The 25,741-nt window shown below is 44.0% G+C and overlaps 1 protein-coding gene across 2 annotated transcripts in view; it reads left to right on the top strand.

Annotated features, from left to right (window-relative positions):
• LOC124612952 (atrial natriuretic peptide receptor 1-like) overlaps nucleotides 1–25,741 on the top strand; it is a 1,199,832-nt gene that overhangs the window by 455,856 nt on the left and 718,235 nt on the right. For both annotated transcript variants that reach the window (XM_047141468.1, XM_047141467.1), the window contains one exon: nucleotides 18,432–18,546. In XM_047141468.1, coding sequence (XP_046997424.1) covers nucleotides 18,497–18,546 — 50 coding nt within the window. In that variant the 5' untranslated portion in view covers nucleotides 18,432–18,496. The remainder of the gene's footprint in view (nucleotides 1–18,431; nucleotides 18,547–25,741) is intronic.

The raw sequence follows: 25,741 nt of genomic DNA, 5'->3' as shown, positions 1-25,741 counted from the left end.
TTGTGAAACGACTCCACAGAGGCGTTTCAATGTCTTGCGGCACAGTAGCTTATGGTGCTCCAACTGCCTAGTCTATTCATTCAGTGCATAAATTATCTAGACTGTTCATTCAGTATTTCGAAAACTTTACACATAATTTCAAACTTTTTCGAAAACTTTCTCGCTGACATTCCCCATAAAACAAAGAAAGGTAAAACGTTTATCGCCTACTGCATTTTCGCAATTGATGACTGTGGCACGACGTTCCAAATTATTACTTCTTTACTAATAAGTCAATTCGCAACATAATTTGCAAATAGTATCCAGTTACACTACCGAACGTACTTGCAAAATTATATAATTGTAGGATACATAATTCTAGAGATACGACGTCATAAATATTGACTTGAGTAAAATGTTACAATGTACTTAACCATAAAGATTTTACAAGCTTTACGTCACATATTTAGCACGTCAACTTACATCTGAAGTAATCAGGTATTTGAAGTTGTTTTATACATGGGAGTTATATCCTGAACAAGATGAACAATTATCAACTGTACTAAAAATCGAAGTACGGACGTGGAATTGGTACTACGCATACAGTCACAGTTCTTAAGGCTCCGTTGTTTACTTGTGTATGATATCTTCGCTCCCAAATAAACAATTTCCAGTTGCCAACGACTGAATTTGCGACTGGTAATGGAAATGCCGTTTGGCTTGGGCCTCCCATCGGGTAGACCGTTCGCCTGGCGCAGTTCTTTCAAGTTGATGCCACTTCGGTGACTTGCGTGTGGATCGGGATGAAATGATGATGGTAAGGACTGCACAATACCCAGTCCCTGAGCGGAGAAAATCTCCGACCCAGCCAGGAATCGAACCCGAGCCGTTAGGTATGACATTCCGTCGCACTGACCACTCAGCTACCAGCATTTGAATGTAGCAAGAAGGCGTAGAAGCTTACGGCAAGTATTGCAGTTCTGCTGTTATATAATGTAAATGTTGTAAGCAGCAGCTGTTTACGTACTTCAGACAAATTCGTTTTTGTTTATACCCGCGATACTTTGTGTAGTCCGAGCAACTGAAATGTGTGTGCCTGTGAAGATGGTAGTGCTGTTCGCAATTAAGTGAGTTCCAGCAGCTGGCCGCGTTAGAGTTCATTACACTCGCGTCATCCTCCGTCATAAGTGGTTACGCGCAATAGACAATTATAAAAAAACTGGTTCACGGGAGTTATAAATGACGTATTATTTGCTGAAAAGCTAAACATTTGTCTGAAGCAATGCAATATATGCAGTAATTACAGACTTTTATATCCTATATCAGAAGTTACTGTAGCGTCTGAAGTTGTTCCCTCATTCATCCCTGAAGCGCAACCGTAAAGTTTCAGTAAAGTTATTAAAAAACAAAGTAAACAGTAGCTGGCACACTTTATATGTTCCGCATGTGGACATGCTACACCATTTTCTGTGTATGTGCACAGCGACAGTACACTATCAATAACCACAGAGATCCCATTATCAAATGATGCGACAGGAATTTCAGTTTTTTAACCATATGTCTGCCAAGTGTTCGTTAACATACCTCTGTATCTCGATGCAGAAAACTGGTTGGAGTTAACAGAGCAGAAACGGAAATATCGATCATGTGACCTGCGGTTTATCAATTTTCAATCGAACGACATCAGTAAGACGTCAGGCATAGTTTCTGGTGTCTGCTATGACTTGGGCTTCTCTTTTATTTGGACTTGTTACCCATCAAACATCGAGTGTACACAAATGCAGGGTGTTAGATGCGAGGGGCGTTTGAAAAGTCCGAGCAAAAATAAAAACTACTTAGTGTTTGGGATAAACGTTTCTTATTTTTCGACATGTCTCGTTTTAGAATTATACACTTCGTCGAACGCTGTTCTAATTTGTTGATCCCTTCCGAATAACAGGAATGGTCCAAGTCTGCAAAATAGCTATTAGTTGCTGCAATCACCTCCTCGTTTGAATAAAATCTTTGTCCCGCCAGCGATTTCTTCAAATAGGGGAAGAAATAGTAGTCCGAGGGAGCCAAGTCTGGAGAACAGGGGGTATGTGAAACGAGTTGGAATCCTATTTCCATCAATTTTGCGACCACAACTGCTGAAGTGTGTGCTGGTGCATTGTCGTGATGGAAAAGGACATTTTTGCTGTCCAATCGCCGGCGTTTCTCTTGCAGCTCGGTGTTCAAACGATCCAATAACGATGAATAATAGGCATCTGTAATAATTTTACCCTTTTCCAGATAGTCGATGAGGATTATCCCTTGCGAATCCCATAAGACAGTCGCCGTAACCTTTTCGGCTGAAGGACTGGTCTTCGCCTTTTTTGATGCAGATTCTCCCTCGGAAACCCATTGTTTAGATTGTTGCTTAGTCTCAAGAGCATAGTAATGTATCCATGTTTCATCCACAGTGAGGAAACGACTCTTAAAGTCCTGCGGATTCTTCCTGAACAGCTGCAAACCATCCTTGCAACACTTCACACGATTCCGTTTCTGGTCAAGCGTGAGCAATCGTGGAACCCATCTTGCCGATAGCTTTCCCATGTCCAAATGTTTATGCAAAATATTATATACCCATTCTTCGAGATGCCCACAGCACTACCAGTCTCACGCACCTTAACTCTTCTGTCATCCATCACCATGTCATTGATTTTATCAATGATTTCTGGAGTCGTGTAACCTCCACAGGGCGTCCAGAACGTTTGCCCATATGGCCACTCCGCAAATTTTGAAACCACTTATAAGCTGTTCTAATCGAAGGTGCAGAGTCACCGCAATGTTTATGAAGCTTCTCTTTAGTCTCCTGAGGCATTTTGTCTTTCATAAAGTAATGTTTAATCACCCCACGAGATTCTTCTTGGTCCATTTTTTGACAATCACTCGACTTCCTTGATTCACATGAATGCCAAACAAATAGAAATAGACCAATATTGCTGAAACTTGATGTGCGTTCCTTCCAAAGATGCTACAAACTAAACATGATCTCGATATGTTGAAGGATAATAGAACAGCAACATCTCCGTATCTGAAAATCACTTTTACTGCATTTTCGCCGTTCGGCCTGGGGTACTTTCCTTATTAGAAGGAGGCCGCTCTCCACTAACCACAGATATAATGAACTGACTATTTGGCACGCACAGCGATCTTCCCTGCGGGCGCTAGAGTGCTGTCGGCAAACCAGCTCCGCCGGCCGGTCCCACTCGTCATATTGCCTTTCACCGGCGGCCTGCAGCCCGTAATGGCAGCCGAATACGTGCTAATGGCTTTGTTCGTAACACTCGCGGTCACCTCGCCAGTTACACAGCCTCGCTGACCCACTTGTGGTTAACCAGAGCTTCCACCTCGGATCCGAAGCACTGCGCCTCTAAACCATTCTACAATACCGTCTACTCCTCTTGTTCAGAAGCATTATCTTCTAATGTCTACTGTGTCGAAGCAGTGCAGAATTTCGCCTCACATGTCTTTCAGCTGCTCTTAAATGCAGCACAATTCGTTCGTGTTTAACATTTTTTTCGGATTGTTATTTTCGTAGAACCTTGTTAACAGTTTGTAACTCCCCACTACATTTATTTCTTTATGAAATTCAGCCCATATTTACCTCCCACTCTGTAAAAGTCTACGTGTTACCAAAGCCATGTACCGACAAACTGTTATCCAGCTTAAACTCAACGACGAACCTGGGTACACGAATGGCAAAACGTCATTTTTCGGATGAATCCAGGTTCTGTTTACAGCATCATGATCGTCGCATCCTTGTTTGGTGACATTGCGGTGAACGCACGTTGGAAGCGTGTATTCGTCATCGTCATACTGGCGTATCACCCGGCGTGATGGTATGGGATGCCATTGGTTACACGTCTCGGTCACCTCTCGTTCGCATTGCCGGCACTTTGAACAGTGGACGTTACAATTCAGATGTGTTACGACCCGTGGTTTTACCCTTCATTCGATCCCTGCGAAACCCTACATTTCAGCAGGATAATCCACGACCTCATGTTGCAGGTTCTGTACGGGCCTTTCTGGATACAGAAAATGTTCTACTGCTGCCCTGGCCAGCACAGTCTCCAGATCTCTCACCAAATGGAAACGTCTGGTCAATGGTGGCCGAGCAACTGTCTCGTCACAATACGCCAGTCACTACACTTGATGAACTGCCATCCAAGCTCTGCTTGACTCAATGCCCAGGCGTATCAAAGCCGTTATTACGGCCAGAGGTGGTTGTTCTGGGTACTGATTTCTCAAGATCTATGCACCGAAATTGCGTGACAATGTAACCATATGTCAGTTCTAGTATAACATATTTTTCCAATGAATATCCGTTAATCATCTGCATTTCTTCTTGTTGTAGCAATTTTAATGGCCACTAGTGTATAAGCTACTACTTTGGGGCCTGCCGGAGTGGCCGAGCGGTTCTAGGCGCTACAGTCTGGAACCGCGGGACCGCTACTGTCGCAGGTTCGAATCCTGCCTCGGACATGGATGTGTATGATGTCCTTAGGTTAGTTAGGTTTAAGTATTTCTAAGTTCTAGGGGACTGATGACCTCAGAAGTTAAGTTCCATAGTGCTCTGAGCCATTTGAACCATTACTACTTTGGGGAAGAGGGGGTGAACTACATTTCCATACAATTCTTCCAGTTAATCTCAGTCTCCCATGCGCTTTCTCATCTTATGAGGCCGTGGACGCATACTCCTGAATATTTGAACTTTGATGTAACTCGCTGTATAAATCGTTTGAAAAGCCATACCTGAATTCCTCTTCGGGTGACAGCCGTGAATATGCTGTTTTTTTGACTTATATGAAAAAGAGGCACACGCTGCGCTCCTGTGTACTTATGTCTGCTTCTTCACTACCTGATCATGTACTGTCTCGATTTGTCGTTGCTGTGCTGAAGACTGGAAAGTCACACTAGCTCAGAACAGACCACATGTTGGAGCCGAGTCACATTTCATGTTTTTGAAGATGAAGGGCGACGACCGCAGCGAGTCTCATTTTTCAAGCTAGCTGGTCGCGAACTCCTTGTGCCCCCCCCCCCTTCCCATACCCCTTCCCCACCGACCGCCCCCGCCCGCGCCGCCTCTCACTGACGAGCTGCGACGCCGTAACAAAGTAAAGACGTCCCGCCCCGTCTCGTCTCGCCTCGCCGGCGGCGCCTCTTTGTGGAAGGAGCCTTTTGTCGCGGAGGCACCGCAAACTGGCGTGGCCCTCCCCCGATACCCCTCCGTCCCCACCCCCGCGCGCCGCGTTGCCACTCCATGCCACTCCACGGGGCGCCCAGCCCTCGTGTTTACGCCGGCAGCTGACGCGCCGCTGGTCCCAGCTGTCCGCGCTCGGACGGGCGCAGCCAGCCGCACAATGGTCTGCACGCGCGCGGCGGCTACTTTGCGCCGGGAACAATGCCCCTCGGCCGACAGCGGGCGCGCCCCGGAGACGAGCTCGAGGTGTGATATGCCGCCCTCCAGACGCTGCAACTAGAGCAGCCCGACATTACCACGCAGCCGAATAAACCTACCGGTCTCTAAACAAACTAAAGACTCAGCCCAGCACATGACTTGTCATCGACTCTGTCCAACTCGGTTCTAAACGAAGTGGTCCAGGAGTGGAGGCACGTGGACCAAACCGTGGGTGCTGCATATGTATAAACTGGATGTAAAAAAACCACACACAAACTATACATAACATAATACTCACTCCGTCTTTAGGCCACGAGTGGCCTACCGGGACCATCCGACCGCCGGGTCATCCTCGGTGGAGGATGCGGATAGGATTGGCGTGGGGTTAGCACACCGCTCTCCCGGTCGTAAGAGGGTATTCTTGACCGAAGCCGCTACTATTCGGTCGAGTAGCTCCTAAATTGGCATCACGAGGCTGAGTGCACCCCGAAAAATGGCAAGAGCGCATTGCGGCCTTGATGGTCACCCATCCAAGTGCCGACCACGCCCGACAGCTCTTAACTTCGGTGATCTCACGGGAACCCACATAACAAAATACAGTCAGAGAATTTGGTGAAAAGTCTAAACTAACAAATCTAATTCGTGAAAAACTTAATAGACACAGTATCTAGAGTGAAATCTATCGAAGAGACCTCAGACCTTCGAAATAAGTACAGGTACTACAAGGTGATGGCCTGTCTGTTATTATTTTTAGTTGTGTTCTAAAAGAAAAAAACATTGAGAATTTGGAACGGAAAACTGAACGGTATACGATTTCACCAATAAGGTTGGGACAGCAAATAAAAATATTGCAATGAACTGTCTCACATTTGCAGATTTCTTGTATACTTCCTGTAACGGTGGCATCTGCTGCATAAAACAAATTAATCTTTTAGAAGAAACAACCGGAAGAACTGGCTTCAGAATTTCTTCAGAGAAAATAGAAATACTAATTAAAAATGCACCGAAAGTTCTGAAAACCGATTTCGCCTAACTGAGAAGGTGAAAAAGCTTAATACATTGTGGTGGTAATCCAGGAAAATGGTTTGGAAAAATACGCTTTAGAGGAAAGGACACATAAAATCGGAACGGCATATCGTATGACTAAAGACGTTTACAACACAAAATAACACAAAAGATAACGCATTACAAACCGGAATGTCTACATGCAAGCGAATGTCTAGTATTAAACTCCCATCATCATCATTAATCAGTTAACTCACTATGAGCAAAATGACCTCGTCTCTTAATTCATTTCTTAAGTAACTGAACCCTCAACTAGACGTCTCCACCCACAGCGATCTTCAGCTCTTCTTCACACAATGTGAAGAGGTAGAAGGGTAATCTTCTTCACTTGATCCAACCATGCGTTTGCTGCTCTTGGTCTCGTCTTCTGCCTTCGATTTTAACGTTGCACAGTCTTTTTTTCTTATTTTTTCTAAATAACTTAATTTCATGACTGAACCATAAACGAATCTCTTATTTTATTTTACTATCCCCCCCCCCCCCCCCCCCCCCACCCTCAGCCGGCCGCGGTGGCCGAGCGGTTCTAGGCGATTCAGTCCGGAACCGCGCGACTGCTATGGTCGCAGGGGTTCGAATCCTGCTCGGGTACGGATGTGTGTGATGCCCTTAGGTTAGTTAGGTTTAAATAGTTCTAAGTTCTAGGGGACTGATGACCTCAGATGTTAAGTAACATAGTGCTCAGAGCCATTTGAACCCCCCACATTCTGTCAACTCCTCCCCAAGGGAACTATGATGCTAAATAACAATCAAGAAGATGCAAAATTGACATCCAAAAATCTACCTGAAATTTTAGTGAAATCTGGCCTCAAGATAGTGGACAACAGGATTAAATTGGTGAATTGAAACACGGACTGGGTGGTTGACGATCAAGTGGTGGAGAATCTTCACAGATTCCACTATCTGGGGGAGGACATAAGCCTAGCAGACATATCCCAAATTCAGCAGAAACTACGATAGGTTGCAAGTGCAACCCATGGAACCTATCGAGGAACGTGAGATTTCGAAACTTCTGTTGTCAATCGAAAATACCACATGAAATTCAAGGGAAACGACCACTTTCTTGCGATACGTGTGGAGCACGAAAAAACAAGGTGTATTCTGAGGATAGACAAATCACGCCAGCAGCTGTATAAGAGTGGAGAACTAATTTGAAGCGTGGTACGGAAGAGAAGATTCGAATATGCCACGTACATCATGAAGATGGACGCCAGCATGTTTATTAGAGAGCTATGGATCGCAACATGCTAAACTGGTAAGATCTGGGTGACAAATGTCAGTGAGGACTGGAAAACAACTGGAATAAAGGAAAGAAATCCGTTCCCGTCGGTGCAGGATAAGTACAGATACAGGCAGACGATGGAAGATGACAGATCGTCGAATGCCAGGATCACGGAAGCAAGACAGAACCAGGAGGAATGAGAACATGACGCAGTAGTAGCAAGAAAGAAATCGTATTGAACAAGTCACTTATAATGGTGAAAGACTGAAACAATCTGCTTAAATTTCTTCTTAACATTGTTGATATTCCAACCTGGAGCTACCGTTGTTTACTTAAATGTATAAACACAACAATCGCAGTCAAACGGAGGGACTATTCCACACTATCTGGATTACCGACTATGCTTTCTGAACTGGCTATCGGTGAATAGAGCAGCATTTCCTCATACAAATTTCGCGAAACTCCAATATGCGTAGGTCTGTACTGAGCGGTGTCTAAAACGAGACAGAAGGAAGTACAAGGTAAAACTGCCGTGCAGAAATTATTCTGCTCCGTTATTCTGTTATTTAAATGCTCACTAGTCATTGGCCCTCAAACCAATAAGCTGCAGTCGATGGACTAGAATTTCTTTTTATCCAGTAGAACTTACACATTGTTGCTTTATCGCAGGCAACGAATTTTGTCATCTGAATGAACCTCGTTGCACTCCATTCACATTTGTGTAAATTCGACGATCACTTAAGACGAGAAACCTAATAATTTCGTGGACTCGTAATATCGCTTTAAATGGCTCACTGATACTTCGCCTACGTGAGAATAAATTTATAATGCAAAGTATTAAGGAAACAGATTTGCTATACTTTCTCTTTCACCTTTTCCTAACAAAAATGCTGTTTCCACAGTTCAACTGTACTTCACACGGTCCTGCAGTACACTACTACTTTAAGAACATTCCCACACCGAAGGCACTAAAGTACTCCTGTTATTACGTATGTGCTGAAAGACATTGTTCAACAGATACGCTGTACTTAGCAATTTTGATAGCACCTGGCAGCAGAGATTTATATTACCGTGCCACTGCTTTGTTGCCAAGTACTACGACTTGCACAACTACCCATTCCTGAAAGTTCTGCTGTTGAATGAAATGGCACAATGACAATATAGCGTGCAATAACATACAACATTTGTATGTGTCTGCAGTTAACAATTGATGTCATGAACAGTGTCTATTATATGACTACGAAGTTTGATTAAAATCAACGCGTTAAATTCGCAAAAACGTAAAATTATTTTTAAAGTCACTGATTACCCTATAAGATTTACATTTCTTCCCTACATCTCAGCCCAAATATTTTTAGATGTTACTATCTCACCGTTGCAACATACTTTGTGTCATCTTATCACCTGAAATTCAGAAGCTGAATGCATGCGCTCTAATTGCCATCAATTTCTGGACGATATAAGGTCTATAATTGAGTTTAGATATTCAAATGTGTGTGAATTCCTATGGGACCAAACTGCTAAGGTCATTGGTCCCTAGACTTACACACTACTTAAACTAACTTATGCAAAGAACAACACACACACGCCCATGACCCAGGAAGGACTCGAACCTCCGGCGGGACAATACAGTTCGTCCTTAAAAATCCAAACCTCATATCACCCGATAACCACTGATCCACCGATATTAATACGTTAGAATTCGCGACTGGAGTCAGTGGGGTTAAAATCTGCGCGTCATAATATAGAATGCTTTTATATCATGCCGTGGAGTATACCAAGAAAGACTGTAAATTACCTGGAGAATACTTTTTTCACGGAAAAGGGAGGTGCGCGAAAATCCAAACGCATTGAGTGGAAAAAGTTGTGGAATCAGTCTTACACGGATCTTGATTAATAAACATGTTCTTAAATACATCTGAAACTATTAGAGGGTAAGTCTGTTGTTGTCTATGGAAATTCTTTCCGCAGTTTCGCATTAATATATTTGAAGTAATTTGTATTGATTGTACTCAGTATTTTCTAACTATGCAGAGTAGTTCTGTAATGCAAAGTCTTGAAGATGTGGCTTCGTTGCAAAATGGTGGACTGAAATTTACAAACTGTGGCTGATAAAGTTCAGTGCCTGCACTACCAGTACCACAATACAATTGTGCACCAGGAGAATTTCCACGCGTGATGATTCTGCGTGCTAAGTAAAAGTGAAGCAGAGCATCGTAAGTCGCTGCATGCTGTTGGTTAATCGCCAGTGTTTAGGATTTAGTCACCAGGAACATCATTCTTGATAATTTACTGCACAACTGTAGTGTGCTTATTTAAATCAGCTCAAATGGTTCAAATGGCTGTAAGCACTATGGGACTTAACATCTGAGGTCACCAGGCCCCTAGACTTAGAAATACACTTATGCTCATATATTAAGGATAATTGCAGAATGTAGTGCCACGTTTAGCATAGGCACATAGGGAACATACACGACACAGATCTGTAAGTCCACGGTATTGGTGATAAGTTGAGAAAACCGTCTCGAAACAATGTGCTACAAAACGCGACTGTTTCCTGCGCATGTACTCCGACATCAGTATGGGATATGATCACCATGCACGCGTACACAGGCCGCACAACGGGTTGGCACACTCTGGATCAGGTGGTCGAGCAGCTGCTGAGGATAGCCTCCCATTCTTGCACCAGTGCCTGTCGGAGCTCCTGAAGTGTCCTAGGGGTTTGAAGACGTGCAGCGATACGTCGACCGAGAGCATTCCAGACGTGCTCGATGGGGTTTAGGTCTGGAGATCGGGCAGGCCACTCTATTCGCCTGATATCTTCTGTTTCAAGGTACTCCTCCACGATGGCAGCTCGGTGGGGCCGTGCGTTATCATCCATTAGGAGGAAGGTGGGATCCACTGCATCCCTGAAAAGGCGGACATACTGGTGCAAAATGACGTCCCGATACACCTGACCTGTTACAGTTCTTCTGACAAAAGCCGGCCGAAGTGGCCGTGCGGTTAAAGGCGCTGCAGTCTGGAACCGCAAGACCGCTACGGTCGCAGGTTCGAATCCTGCCTCGGGCATGGATGTTTGTGATGTCCTCAGGTTAGTTAGGTTTAACTAGTTCTAAGTTCTAGGGGACTAATGACCTCAGCAGTTGAGTCCCATAGTGCTCAGAGCCATTTGAACCATTTTTTCTTCTGACAAAGACATGCAGGTGTTTACGTGCACCAATCATAATCCCACCCCACACCATCAAACCACGACCTCCTTACAGGTCACTTTCAAGGACATTAAGGGGTTGGTATCTCGTTTCTGGTTCACGCCAGATGAAAAACTGGCGAGAATTGCTGTTCTGACTATACCTGGACTCGTCCGTGAACATAACCTGGGACCACTGTTCCAATGACCAAGTACTGTGTTCTTGAAACTAGGCTTTACGGGCTCTCCTGTGACCAGGGGTCAGTGGAATTCACCTTGCACGCCTCTGGTCGAATAAACCATGTCTGTTCAGTCGTCTGTAGACTGTATGTCTGGAGACAACTGTTCCAGTGGCTGCGCTAAGGTCCCGAGCAAGGCTACCTGCAGTACTCGTTGGCCGTCTGAGGGCACTGATGGCGAGATGTCGGTCTTCTTGTGGTGTTGTACACTGTAGACGTCCCGTACTGTAGCGCCTGGACACGTTTCCTGTCTGCTGGAATCGTTGCCATAATCTTGAGATCACACTTTGTGGCACGCGGAGGGCCTGTGCTACGACCTTCTGCGTTTGACCAGCCTTCAGTCGTCCTAATATTCTGCCCCTCGTAACGTCATCAATATGTGTTCTTTGAGCCATTTTCAACACGCAGTCACCATTAGCACGTGTGTAAACGTCTGCACACTTACTCGCTGCACTGTAATCTGACATGCACCAACACACCTTTGCGTATGTAAACTGCTGCCAGCGCCACCGTGCGACGACCGCAAGTCAGATGCATTGCATGGTCATACCCCGAGGTGATTTAAACCCGCAAACCGCCCACCAGAGCGTTGTTTCACCATGTATCAGCATTATCCTTAATTTACTAGCATGAGTATACTTAAACCTAACTAACCTAAGGACATCACACACATCCATGCCCGAGGCAGGATTCGAACCTGCGACCATAGCAGCAGCGCGGTTCCGGACTGAAGCGCTAGGCCACAGCGGCCGGCTTAAATCAGCTGTCCTCGCTACAAGTTCTGATGTTACGCAGGAAGATAAACGGGAATGCTTGTGGCATTGTGTTTTGTGGCACTCCGTTCAAGCGTTCTGCTATTGCCACTGCAGCGCTACAGCGGCAGAGCTCTCCATTACCAAAACGCGAAACTGTAGCTTTAAGTTCGTTTGTATCACCAAGAGGGCGTGCGGCCGCTGCGTTGCAAAACATCCTGCATTAATTTGCCGCCCCTGAGGGAGTCTCCCTTTGTAATGAAGACCTCCTGGCATCAAACGCATTTCCGAGTCGAGCATGAAATGCAGACCGGAGAAAGAGTAATGGAATGCGCCGCTGAAGGGGCGGGACCACCCAAGGCGGCCAATGAAGGAGCAGACGGCAGTGTAGCTGGCGCGACGGAGCGGTAATTACCGGATTAGAGCGGCCTTTGATGTGTTGCGGAGCACGTAATTAGACAGGCATTATGAACGGCTTCTGTGTACAAAGCTCAAGTTTCTTTTCCTTTGATTAAAAACTTGCTCGTAGTGAAGGGGGTGATGCAATAAACTTACCTTACGATGAGACTTGGCGGAGAAACTGTCACTTTTGTTACAAGAAAATTTCCGTTGCAATCTTGAGAAAGTCACAGTGGATATAAAGGGTTTGGCCGTGGTAAATTAATACGCTCATCAACAACTAAAGTAGAGACCCCTACCAGCAAGTCTGTTCAACTGCGGCCGAGGAAGTTAGTGTAGTGAGTTTAGCGACCAAGGCACAACACGATTCCAGCCAGTCCCAGGAGATCTGTAGCCGCGCCAACCGCCCACAGATGCCACACCTCCAACTTCCAACACCACCGTATTATTTCCAGCTTGCACTATGCTGCGGTATCAGGTGCCCTAATGTCCTACGGAATCGATCTTTGAGAAATGAGATGTAGTTGATTTTTATTTCTTACTATTGCGGATTTTATACTTTACCTGTCATTACTATTGTTTGTTGTGTATTGCGTGATGCTGAACAATGACAAAAGGAAGTTCGCCAAATGATACTGACCTTAGAAGCTGGACATTCCTCTCTCGGTGAGGGCAGAGCTTGCTTTCGGGCCGGCCGGAGTGGCCGAGCGGTTCTAGGTGCTACAGTCTGGAACCGCGCGACCGCTACGGTCGCAGGTTCGAATCCTCCCTCCGGCATGGATGTGTGTGATGTCCTTAGGTTAGTTAGGTTTAAGTACTTCTAAGTTCTAGGGGACTGATGACCCCAGAAGTTAAGTCCCATAGTGCTCAGAACCATTTGAGCCATTTTACTTTCGGACGAAACGCACCAGAACAGCTGTCCAGCACCTCCCAGGAAATTTTATTTCGAATCGCTGAAACAAGTCGGCACCGCAGGTTTAAAACTGTACACGTGTATTAAATGCAACGTAAGCATAACTTTCCGTTGCGCCGGCACCAATGAACGTGATAATGGGTGACCAGCGTGATGCTATGGGCAGTCGGGCGAGGTACTGTGTAACTAGAAAAACATCTCAGTTCGTGAAATATTTCAATCAGAAAATTAAATTTTCTGAAAAATTCATGGTGAGCTTTTCTAAAACCTAGGAATACAAGTATACTCCCGAAACGTACGCTACAACAAGTAATTGCAATGCAACTGTTTTATGTTACGGCTGGCAGCAGTTGAAGACCTGACGTCATATGCTTACATGAATGTCCGAAAGAACAGACACAATTGATGACCTGCAGCCGTCTAGAACCAAATTAGAATTATATATTAATACCATCAGCTGCTGACGGGCGTTGATATATGTCAACGGGGACAGGTGAAAATGTGTGCCCCGACCGGGACTCTGCCATGTAAGCAGGAGATCCCGGGTTCGAGTCCCGGTCGGGACACACATTTTCACCTGTCCCCGTTGATATATATCAACGCCCGCCAGCAGCTGAAGGTACTACTATATAATTCTAACATGACGTCATGTTCAGGAAGACTACCGACCTGTGCGGATATGTATCTAGCAGAACTGGGGAGCAAAGTCACACTGGTACAAGGACAGACGGTAATACTTGTTGTTTATATCAACTCTTACATTTTTATTGTTTTGCTTATAAGAAATAGTGTGTTAAAAACCTGAGTTTCAGAAAAGTGTTTTGTAACACATGATCTCTCATTCTAAGTTCGTCATAAGTTTTCAGAAATTGAAACTTGTGGGCGCTGCAGTCATAGACTGTGCGGCTGATCCCGGCGGAGGTTCGAGTCCTCCCTCGGGTATGGGTGTGTGTGTTTGTCCTTACGATAATTTAGGTTAAGTAGTGTGTAAACTTAGGGACTGATGACCCTAGCAGTTAAGTCCCATACGATCTCACACACATTTGAACATTATTGAAACTTGTGATTTTTGTGGGTGGGAAAGGAGAGAGAGAGGGGGGAAGGGGGTTGTATATTTCAAGATGTCTGTTCCGACGCATAAGATTTTAGAATTTTAGCACTAATGTCGTGCGAGGTCAGTGAAAAGAAATGTATTCAGCATTACTGTGCCTATTTGTCAACAACTGTTCCTGATAATGTTCACAACCATACTGTTGGTATTCACAAGATGCCTGCCGCGGCAAAGACGAAAGAGGAGATGGTTAGCTTCAACGTCGTAACGCCGAAGGAGGTGATAAATTTGAAAATATGGAGGGTATGGACGTATAAGGGACAGTCAAATGAAAGTGAGACAGATGGAAAAAAAGTAAGTAAACTGTTTTTTTTCGGTTTTTTTTTTAAGTAATCGCCGTAGTTGTTAATACAACTGTTCCACTGTGAGACAAGCGTACACTTCTTCTTCCGAACTGATTGTAAGGGCCCGTTTCTCCTTGACTTCCCGGAACACCGCGCCATACTAACGTACAGCGTTACGTGGACACTTTTCAAGAACTAAGGCGCTCCATGAAGATGAAACACGTAGGAATGTTGACGGACAGCATGACTATGTTGCAGGATAATGCCTGTCCAGCTGCTGAAGTTTCGTTGGGGAACCCTGATGTATCTCCATAAAGTCCCGACACTTCCTCATGCGTTTCCCTTGTTTTCGAAACACTGAAGAAAGGCATTCGTGGTCATCTATTTGCTTCGGACGAAGAGGTGCACTCCTGGATACAACCATGAATCCGTAGGCAACAGGAAATAGTTTTCCATGAAGGCCTGACCGTCTTGTCTCAACGCAAAATAAATAATAAACAGTTCACTTACTTTTCTCTGTAAGTCTCGTTTTTGGACTTCCCCTTATAATATATGTCTATAAACCGCAGTTCTCCACATAGAAAATCTACGAACTGGCAAAAATTTGGGCATACACTCACTCCTCGTCACCGCCATTTCAACCCAACACAGCTGATACGGATTCAAATTAAAGGATACGATACAAGCAAGCATAGTAGAGTCAAGCTGTTATAAAAAACAGTATGTTTTAGGATGAGACAGAACAATAAATAACGACAGTGACATTGTTATAGAAGCATGTAATGCGATGTGGGTAATGTCAATAGAGTTTTTTCATTGTCACCGTAGAAAAGACGCACAGATGGTGCTTGGTTAAATTACATTTACGTAAGTTTTGCTGTTAATAAAAAGGCTGTCATCAGCAACTGAGTCTGAATGGTATTTATCACAGAACTAAATATTGACCAAAAAATGTTCAAATGTGTGTGAAATCATATGGGACTTAACTGCTAAGGTCATCAGTCCCTGAGCTTACACACTACTTAACCTAAATTATCCTATGGACAAACACACATACACCCATGCCCGAGGGAGGACTCGAACATCCGCCGGGACCAGCCGCACAGTCCATGACTGCAGCGCCCTAGACAACTCGGCTAATCCCGCGCGGCAATCTTGATCACACAAAAGAAATTCCTCTCCATGTTTGCATTGCATTTGATACACATTATTTCCATTCTTACAAATCGGTAAGATAAGTTCCCCCCCCCCCCCCTTCCCCCCTCGAATAACCGCATAATTTGTTTGTTATTTTACAAATAAATAGAATATTTGGTAAGAATACGTAATAACAGTTTAATTAAAAACCTATCGATAAATTTTTCTCAATGAAACCAAACAAAGAGGTTTTCGCGCACAATCCGTGTGTCGCATTTCACTCGAAGTATACCGTATTAGAGATTCCGGAATAGTTTCCCATTCGGATCTCCGGGAGGGGACTGCCAAGGGAGAGGTGACCATGAGAAAAAGATTGAATAACCATCGAAAGGATAACATTCTACGAGTCGGGGCGTGGAAAGTCAGAAGTTTGATCGTGGTAGGGAAGCTAGAAAATCTGAAAAGGGAAAGGCAAAGGCCCAGTCCAGATATAATAGAGGCCAGTGAAGTGAAATGGAAAGAAGCCAAGGATTTATGGGAGGAAGGGTATAGGGTAATATCAACAGCAGCAGAAAATGGTACAGCGCGGGTAGGTCTCGTTATGAATAGGAATGTAGGGCAGCTGCCTCCGGATAGAGCGCCTCTGCACAGGCTTACATCAGCGTCCTCGATTGCAGAGGTGGATGACTTTGCCAAAACTGACCTGAAATGCTAGATCGTCGGCAAACGAGTTCGCCTGGACTGGGAGTAAACACCCTGTAACATTAACCGCTGGAGAGCTATTGAGATTGATGTAGTGTCTAACCGACAGCTTGCCTCATTATTATTGACAACCATGACACAAACTAATATCAATCTGCGTATAGAATATGTATACGATTGTTTGTTGTGTGAGTACCTCATAAGACGTCGCAGCGATGTTCGTGCTTCACATCTGTTAACTGAACACACAAACATGTAGTTATACGTTGTAGACATGTTTTGCAAGGGATCATCCATCCTCGGCAGGCCAGTGCGCAAAGCAGTTGGTCTCACCGCACTATCGATCTGTTACCTGAGTTCACCTACTACGGCTACAAGTTGCGGATTTTGACGATGGAGAGAGCATTTATTTTACCACTTTGGCATTCCGGGATGGTACGCAATGTTTTCCGTACCTCATAAGCAACTCTTCCTCTGCCCACCCTCTGCAACAGTTTTTAGTTGTAAACAGAAAGTATTTCACCACAAGGTAAAGTCAGAAATGGTTTTAGCCATTCTCCTTACAGAAAGCGACTAGTTCTTTATTATATTGGGTGTCTCAGAAGAAATGATTTATATTCAGGGATACGAAACGAACGATCATTCGGAGCAAAATATTCTGGTAAACATGGTCTCTAAAAGGCATGCCTTAAAAGCTACGAGCACTTCATCTTCGATACTATGAAACATATCTTTTAAAGCAAGCTGTTTGTTTTCGGAGGAGGTAGTATAGACTAAAACAAGAAAAAATTGCTTAGTAAACATGGGTTCTGAAATACATACCTTATGATTCATGAGCAGTTGTTGAGTAGAAGCGAAGTGTTTCGCTGTAGCACAGATGAACAAGTGCTCGTGGCTTTTAACGCATGCGCAGTAGAAGCCGTGTTTACTGGACATTGATTTCTTGTTTTAGCTCTACTACCACCTCTCACAACATGCAAAGGAAGGAGCTTGCAGCAGAAAAAAATTTGTTCACAGTATCGAAGATGAAGAGGTGCTCATATATCTGAAGGTACGCATATTAGAGGCCATGTTTTCTACCCTTTTCCGCTTCGAATGTTCGTCCCTGTTATATCACTGAATACCGATCATTCGTCCTTGGACACATGCATTATTAATAAAGTATTGGGCGCTGTTGGAATGTACTACTAGGCATCGATGGTACAGTACAAAAATGTTACATGGTGAATGATTCCGTTCCAGCAACTATCACTATAACTCCTACACACGAAAAATCAAACAAAAGAAAATCCAGTACGGAATAATGACAATATTATGAAAAGGATAGTTGCAACGCAGCATATAGCTGAGATGCTGAGGCGCAGATAGGCACAACAAACAGCCTGTCAAACATAGCTTTCGGCCAAACAGGTCTTCATCAGAATTGGACAATATACACTCACACTCACACACACACACACACACACACACACACACAACTCACACACACATGGCCACAGGCTCTGGCTCCCTGGGCTAGGCTACCAGACACTGTGGTCATGTGTGTGTGTGTGTGTGTGTGTGTGTGTGTTGACTTTGCGTAAGTGTGTGTGTATGTGTATGTGTGTGTGTGAGTGTGTGTGTATTGTCCAATTATAATGAAGGCCTGTTTGGCTGAAAGCTTTTGTTTGACAGACGTTTTGTTGCTCCTATCTGCGCCTCAGCATTTCTGCTATCAGCTGAGTAGCAACTATCCTTTTAGTAATATTTTTCTATACACGTAAGATAGAGAAGAAAAATCAGTATAGCAGTTGTCAATGTTACGCTTTACTAATTTTTATAGTACACCGCAAAACATAATACTCCCTTTTTACTACTTTTGTCACACGGAGTGGTGAAGTTAATGTACCGGAATCACCCTCCATACGAAGTTCCGAACCTGACCACAATGTATACCTTTGGCGTAACGTTGTGTTAATATTTGTGCCTGAGGTATTACGCTATTCCACGTACTCACCATGTGTGTGTCTGTATCTGTTGCAGTTGTGGTACTATGCGGCAACCCGAACACCGTGCGGGAGATCCTGCTGGCTGCGGATGAGCTGAACATGGTGGGAAGCGGGGAGTACGTCTTCTTCAACATCGAGCTGTTCAACAGGTGAGTCACGCTGAAACAGTAAAACCAGTCTATGTCAGGCCCTTCTCCTGTCAGCTTATCGTTCTACACAGAGTGTTCAGGAAGGAAGAGAAGGTCGAGCGTAACGTCCCATCGACGATGAGGACGTGTTGAAGAGCGATTCTCAACCCTTATAAAAAATTCTGAGGTTGTTCGGGGATATTTTCTGAGTATTTTGGTATGAGGGACGCATGGTGTGCGATGTTTCGTTACAGAGTAATAATGTATTTATTATTCATCTGGTTTGCTACTCAAATTCTGTGTTTCCTGAGAGGTTGCCGGAAATTTTCACTCTGCCTTTAATGTAATTTTACCTCTCAACTATGTGAAGATTCTCCACGAAGAACATATGGTTTCGATTCACCGTTAAAGTGTTCCTCTCCTTTCCCAAATTGAAGATTTGGAGTAGATTACCGACATGAACTAGACAAAGTGGCGTTAATTTGAAAGATTTGCGCTCGGCCATTGAGCCACCAAAATTGTTACCTTGGTTTCCATAAAAATAGTATGGTAACAGTGGAAAGAACTATAATGTGCAGTCACCAACATGTGTAACGTAAAGACGCAGATTAATACACGAACCTTCACACAGATTACAGCGTACTATGATGTGGTTGCCGTCGTTGCGAGAACACTGCATTCAGTGCATACGATATCCACATCGCCCAGCTCTTATGTACTAAACGTAGCCACACTCTTGTGTATCATTATTATTTTACAATTAACTCTACCCGAAAAGCAAACCCGAAACAGAACCGAGCAATACTGAATACAAGCGTCATGGCTCAGAGTAAAGTGGGCAATTGTTTTGTGAACAGCAAGTACTGTAAAATGATGCAACAAGTTCGTTATAATAAAAAATAGACACAGGCAGCGCATACCTTCTGCATTGACTGTGCCACATATCGTTCCGTTGCAATACAGATACGAAGATAAACGTTGGTGTGAGAAAACCAACTAAATCTAGATACTCTATAACGAACCATCGGAGGCCAGAGTTTCTTAATACCGAAATAGTCAGATAATATTGTTGACAACACTCCGAAATTTTATCAGAGAGGTTCGCTTTTCCCCTGTAGAAGAAGTATAAGCTCAGGTCGAGAAGGTATGGGGTAGGAAATCATCAGCGTTCTTTTCAATGGAATCATCGTACGCTAACAATTGCACAACATTCACAGGCGTCGCAGTAATCATAAAATTAATCGTAAGCTAAGTTGGCTGTACTAATCCAGTCTTCTGGAGGAGACTGAGGAAGGAAAATCGGGGAACTTGAAGCCAGCAATCACTCCAGCAAAACAAGGTGTCCTTCAACCGCAGGTCAACTTAAATGTACGTTTGTATTATTATACACTCCGTCGAGCACCTAACATTCTATCGATCATATACAAGGTGTTCTAGAGCATATGTTTCTCTCTTTACAATACAAAATAATAAGTGGATGGAATATTTATTTAAGAAGTGAAACTTAAGAAACGCCACTATTTCTGCGGAGTTATGAATACAACTCATTAGTTAATTTCTAGAGTTACAGCAATTAGTTACAGTGGACAGTGTCCGATGCCAGACCTCCATTCTGTTTAGTACGCAAATTATGTTCTAAAAGCATTTAATATTTACTTGAGAGTGCTAAGCACCATTTACATTTTACTCTTAGAAAATATTAAAAGTTAGTACTAAGAAACGGTTACTATCTAAGACCTTACGCGTATTGAATTTGAAAAATAGTTGCCATAATCGGAGCCCTTCCAAAAATTAGCAAAATAGTACTGACCAAAAAAGGGAAAAGGTATTAAATTGAAAAATACATAACCTAATTTCTAAGTAGCTGTAATATAACATCTTCCAGAACGTTACCCAATTTTTCTGATGTAGGATGCTGGGCTATAGGATGTTTCTGCAGGCTGTCTTTCTGTAAGTTTGGTATTGTGATGTTTAAGAGAAAGACTAACCCACTTCTTCCTAGCAATTCCGTCTTTCCAAGGCTGTCATTTCAAGTAAGGCCAAAGAAGAAGCTTGCATAGCAAGACAATACTAAACTCGCTCTTCTTCAAGATCTTTACCCAAAATTATGGGTCTGTCTATTTTGTTTGTGCTGCTTCCTGTAATGTACCGTACCGAATATTGGGCAACCCCATCAAGCGTTGTTTTGGAACATTAAACAGTTTACTGGCCTTCTTCCAACCCATCTTTTTTTTCTGAACTCCATCCATAGCTTTGGTCGGTTTAGAAGGCCTCCAGTTTTTTGATCAGCCATCACCATTATCCTCTTGAAATCTGCAATAGAATTCCGAGAGAATAAGAATATTTAAAAATATACTCTGAGTTCAGAAATGAAAAAGTTAGAGGTCCAGTTTAAACAGTTCAAAGGGGTCCAGTTTTCGTAACTACTGCCTACAACTTGATAACCAAATGAATTTTTAAACAAACATCTACATGTAACGGTTTAATCGTAAACATTCGTCTTAAACATTTCAACCCATGAACTCATATATGTTAAAAGGCTTACCTGCCAATATCTAGGAGAAATAAGGAAAAATTTAGCACAGTGTAAACATCTCTTTCATTTGAAGAACATCTAGCCGCGAAATGGTAAGTAACAAGTGAAGCCGCAGAAGTGCGCACCCCGCTCCAGAGCGGTTGAAGCTTAAACTACTGTTTACACTTCGTCCTACTAGAGTACAGGAGAATATAGGGCCCAGATCCAGGTAGTCCACATTAGGGATGGGGGTATCAAATTCAGAACACTTCCCTCTAATCATTTAAACAAGACATTATTTTTTTCTGTCGTGTAACTGATGTGTTCAAACCTACTGTTTGCAAATCAAATCAAATTTTTATCAATTTTGGGTGGGGAGCTACAAAGTTATTTGCGTGGATTCAGCGTGCTGTCCATAATGGGCTGTGTTCACCTATATTCAGATGTATTTCCATTTCAGCGTGGTACTCGAACAAGAGTCCATTTACCTGAATGCACAGCTCAGTGCACCTTATAAACGAGCTGCGAGCGAGATGTAAAGTTGCTGGTGTCATAAAGCGATAACCTTCCCTACAGATGGTAATACAATCACTGTTGTTTGTAAAGTTTCTTTGTTAACCGAACTGTAACCGTTTTGAGCCACCTGTGCCGATCTCCTACATCACACAGTAGTGAAGCGTGGTGGCACAATAACGGGGCAACTAGAACTCCATTTGGGAGTAGTGAGACACAAATCATCGTCTGGTCATCTAGATTTAGTATTTCGATGGCTTTCCTGAATCAGTTCAGGTGAATCACTAGGTGCTTACTTTGAACAGACCACTGCCGTTTTCTTCCATAGTCCTCGACCAGTCTGATTTTACGGTCCGCCTTTAGTTAGGTTAGGTTAGTGTTTTTTTTAACTTCCCGTCGACAACGAGGTCATTAGAGACGCAGCGCAAGCTCGGGTTAGGGAAGGATGGGGAAGGAAATCGGCCGTGCCCTTTCAAAGGAACCATCCCGGCATTTGCCTGAAACGATTTAGGGAAATCACGGAAAACCTAAATCAGGATGGCTGGAGACGGGATTGAACCGTCGTCCTCCCTAATGCGAGTCCAGTGTGCTAACCACTGCGCCACCTCGCTCGGTCCACCTTTAGTGACCTACGTACAACGGCACAGTACATTCTCGACTTCCTTGTTTTGTTTTCGCGATGTGGAGGGAGCGTTGCTCAGGACATTTATTCCTGCATCGTTCACAACTCACAGCGCACTAGTATCGGAATGCATTTGACTTTGATCCACTGTCTTATTTCAGAAAAGTTACACGACAGAAAAAAATAATGTCTTGTTTAAATGATTAGAGGGAAGTGTTCAGAATTTATAGCTTATCAATTGTTGATAGTAGCAATATGCGGGAGGCGTTCAATGAGTAATACAACAAATTTTTTCCCAGCCAGTTTCGGTTGAAAAAATGTGGAATTTGCTGAGGAACTTTGTGGAATATTGTCGCTTCAGCCCCAATAGTTTCATGAAATTCCCACAGGTGGCGGCGCTGTAAGTAGCCTTCAAAATGGCGCCTGTAACGGAGCTACGTTCCGAGCAGAGACCTGTCATTGATTTCCTTTGGCGGAAAACCAGAGGCTCACAGTTATTGATAGACTCTTGCAGAGTGTCCACGGAGACTTGGCAGCGAACAAAGGCACGGTGAGTCGTTGCGCGAGGCGTCTGGTCACGCATACCTGTCCGATCTCCATCCTGCCGGACGGCCGCACACAGCCGTGACTCCTGCGGTGTTGGGACGTGCGGACACTCTCATTCGAGGTGATTGACGGATCACAATCAAACACCTGGCATCTCAACTGGACGTCGCAGTTGGTAGTGCTGACACTCAGTCCGCCAGTCGGGGTACTCCCAGCTGTGTGCCCCACTGGGTTCCTCTCTGCTTAACAGAACACCCTAAACAACTATCAAGGCCCACCTGTGCGGAACTGCTCCCCTCTACAAGGCTAATCGCAACAATCTTTTTTTTTGGAACATCGTCACAGGCGATGAAACATGGGTTCATCACCTCGAACCGGAAACGGAACGGCAGTCCATGGAGTGGCGCCACACCACCTGTTCTCCAAAGAACTCAGTTTGTAAAGTGATGCCGGGGTCTTTTGGGACTCTGAACTGGTTATTCTGTTTGATGTCCTTTCTCATCGTGCAACGATAGACTTCGAAGTGTTTTGTGCTACCCTCAGAAATCTGAAGAAACCCCTTCAGTGTGTTGGTCACCACAGAAATGCAACGAACCTTCCCTTCTCCATGAGAACGCAAGGCCTCACACAAATCTGCGCATCCGACAGGGCCTCACGAAACCTCATTACCCTCCCTAAAGCCCGGATCTCGCACCATCCGACTTCCATCTGTCTGACGCAGTGAAGGATGCCCTCTGCGGAAAGCAGTACGCGAATGAAGAGCAAGTTACAAAAACCTGTGAGGGAGACGTAATAACATAGTTTGATCCTGATTCCGTAGCTCTTTCAAAGTGAATGTCTAACTCAAGGCCGAACCGATGTTTATTACCTTTGCATTTCTGGCAGTGAATTTATCTTATTCATGAAGCTTAAGCACGCTCATCCAGTAATGACATTTTATACGCTGTAAGCTTCGTTGACTTGCGTGCGCAGTCATCACATCTTCATGAAAAGCAGTTACAGCCGTAATCGCATATACGAGATGCAGCAATAAAGCAATGAGACTGATTCTCTTTGCAAGATGTGGCAACCCTGCAGGCTTGCGTAGGCACAATATCTTTGTACTTGGTCTATAAGCTGCTTCTAATCCAAGCAGCACATCGATGCAACTGCTCTGTCGTAAGTTGTGCTGTAGTAAGTTAACACGTGTTTGTCTCTCGTCACGGAAATGGAACCGCATAATATTGCGCAACGGTATGCCATTTCTTTTTTGCGTTAAATTGGGTGAAAACGTGACGACAACTAACGGTAAGCTTCAGAAGGCTTTTGGAGAGTAGGTTATGTCAAGAGCTCGAGTTCTTCATTGATATAAAATGTTTAGTGAAGGCAGAACGAATGTTGAAGATGAAGACCACAGTGGACGACCATCAACCTCACGGATGGATGTCAGCTAGGCCAGGCTACGTGAACTCGTACGATCTGATCGAAGATTATCCGTGAAAATGATTGCAGAAGAACTGAACATCTATCGAGAAACGGTTCATGTAATAATAACTGAAGATCTTGGTATGAGAAAGATTTGTGGAAAAATGGTCACCAAAAATCTCACACCACAACAGCAAGAAACACGGAAAAATGTGGCAGCCGATGTTTTAGAGCAAACGGATATCAACCCAGTATTGTTGAGCCGTGTTTTCACTGGGGATGAAAGTTGGTTTTTTCAGTACGATCCAGAGACAAAACGCCAAAAGTTCGCAATGGTGCTCAATGGGATCACCCAGGCAAAAAAAAAAAAAAAAAAAAAAAAAAAAAAAAAAAAAAAAAAAAAAAAAAAAAAAAAAAAAAACCTCGCATGTCAAAGTCAAAAGTGAAATTCATGCTTGTGTGCTTCTTTGATTCCAAGGGAATTGTTCATAAAGAGTGGGTGCCTCCTGGACAAACAGTTAACCAATATTACTAGAAAGAAATTTTAGAAAGACTTCGTAAAAGAGTTCTTCGTGTCCGTGCCAACATTGCTGATAATTGGATTCTGTATCAAGATAATGTGCCATCCCATACTGCTCTGTCAGTCCAGCAATTTTTAACCTCAAAACAAATTTCAGTACTACAACAGCCACCTTATTCACCAGATATCGCTCCGTGCGACTTTTTAATATTTCCAAGAGTCAAAACGGCGGTCAACGGACACCATTTTCAAATAACACAAGATGTCCAAAAAGCTGTGACGAGGGTCTTGGTGGCTATTACAGAAGACGAGCTCCAGAAATGTTACCAAGAATGGCAGAAACGCTGGAAAAAATGTGTGCAATCGGCAGGGAACTACTTTGAAGGTGGCAACTATAAACTTGACTAAAATGGTAAGCAACATTTTTTTTCACATCAGTCTCATTACTTTATTGTCGCACCTCGTAAATGTTGTGAAAAACCCGAAAAGGGGCACAGCAAAGTTTGCTGATTTTCCTGGTACGATTCTTTAAGAAGAACAGTTGAATGCATTACTTACTACATTATTGCTAACATTGTTTGCGCTTAGTTAATATTTTCTACAGCAGACGTAACATAATCTCTGTGATGAACAGTCTTTTTAAGCCACTGACGCTTTCTCAGTTACTGCCGAGCTTCGTAAGGGCGTCAGCCCACTGAGATTCCTGTCCAGGGCCACTGGTGATTTTCTCCGACTGCCATGACATCGGCGCTTCTGTGACCCGTTTCTGGACAGCTATGACGGTTATTCATTTGTGGTGAGAAACCGCCCGTGGTCATTAGCATTGTGTGGACTCCGCCACTCACTGACCCACTGAGCGAGCTGAATGGCGCAAATCACCGGATGGCGCCATCGTCTGCGTGCTGTGAGCCGACTTAACGACTCTCCGCCGAAACATCGCGCCTTTGATGTGCGGCCTATCAGCGATGGGCGCTGTCGACACACTGGCGCTGCAACAATTACCTGCCCTCTGTGGCGGCAACCGAAGCAGGAGCGAGGCTGCAACCTCTTGACATTTCCACCATATTAAGCGTGGCTGGGGCCGACATAGCAGACC

This window comes from Schistocerca americana, chromosome 4 (genome assembly GCF_021461395.2).
Source record: "Schistocerca americana isolate TAMUIC-IGC-003095 chromosome 4, iqSchAmer2.1, whole genome shotgun sequence".
NCBI lineage: Eukaryota > Metazoa > Arthropoda > Insecta > Orthoptera > Acrididae > Schistocerca > Schistocerca americana.
The sequence above is the reverse complement of the archived record's forward strand: the minus strand, read 5'-3'. Positions and strand labels throughout refer to the sequence as shown.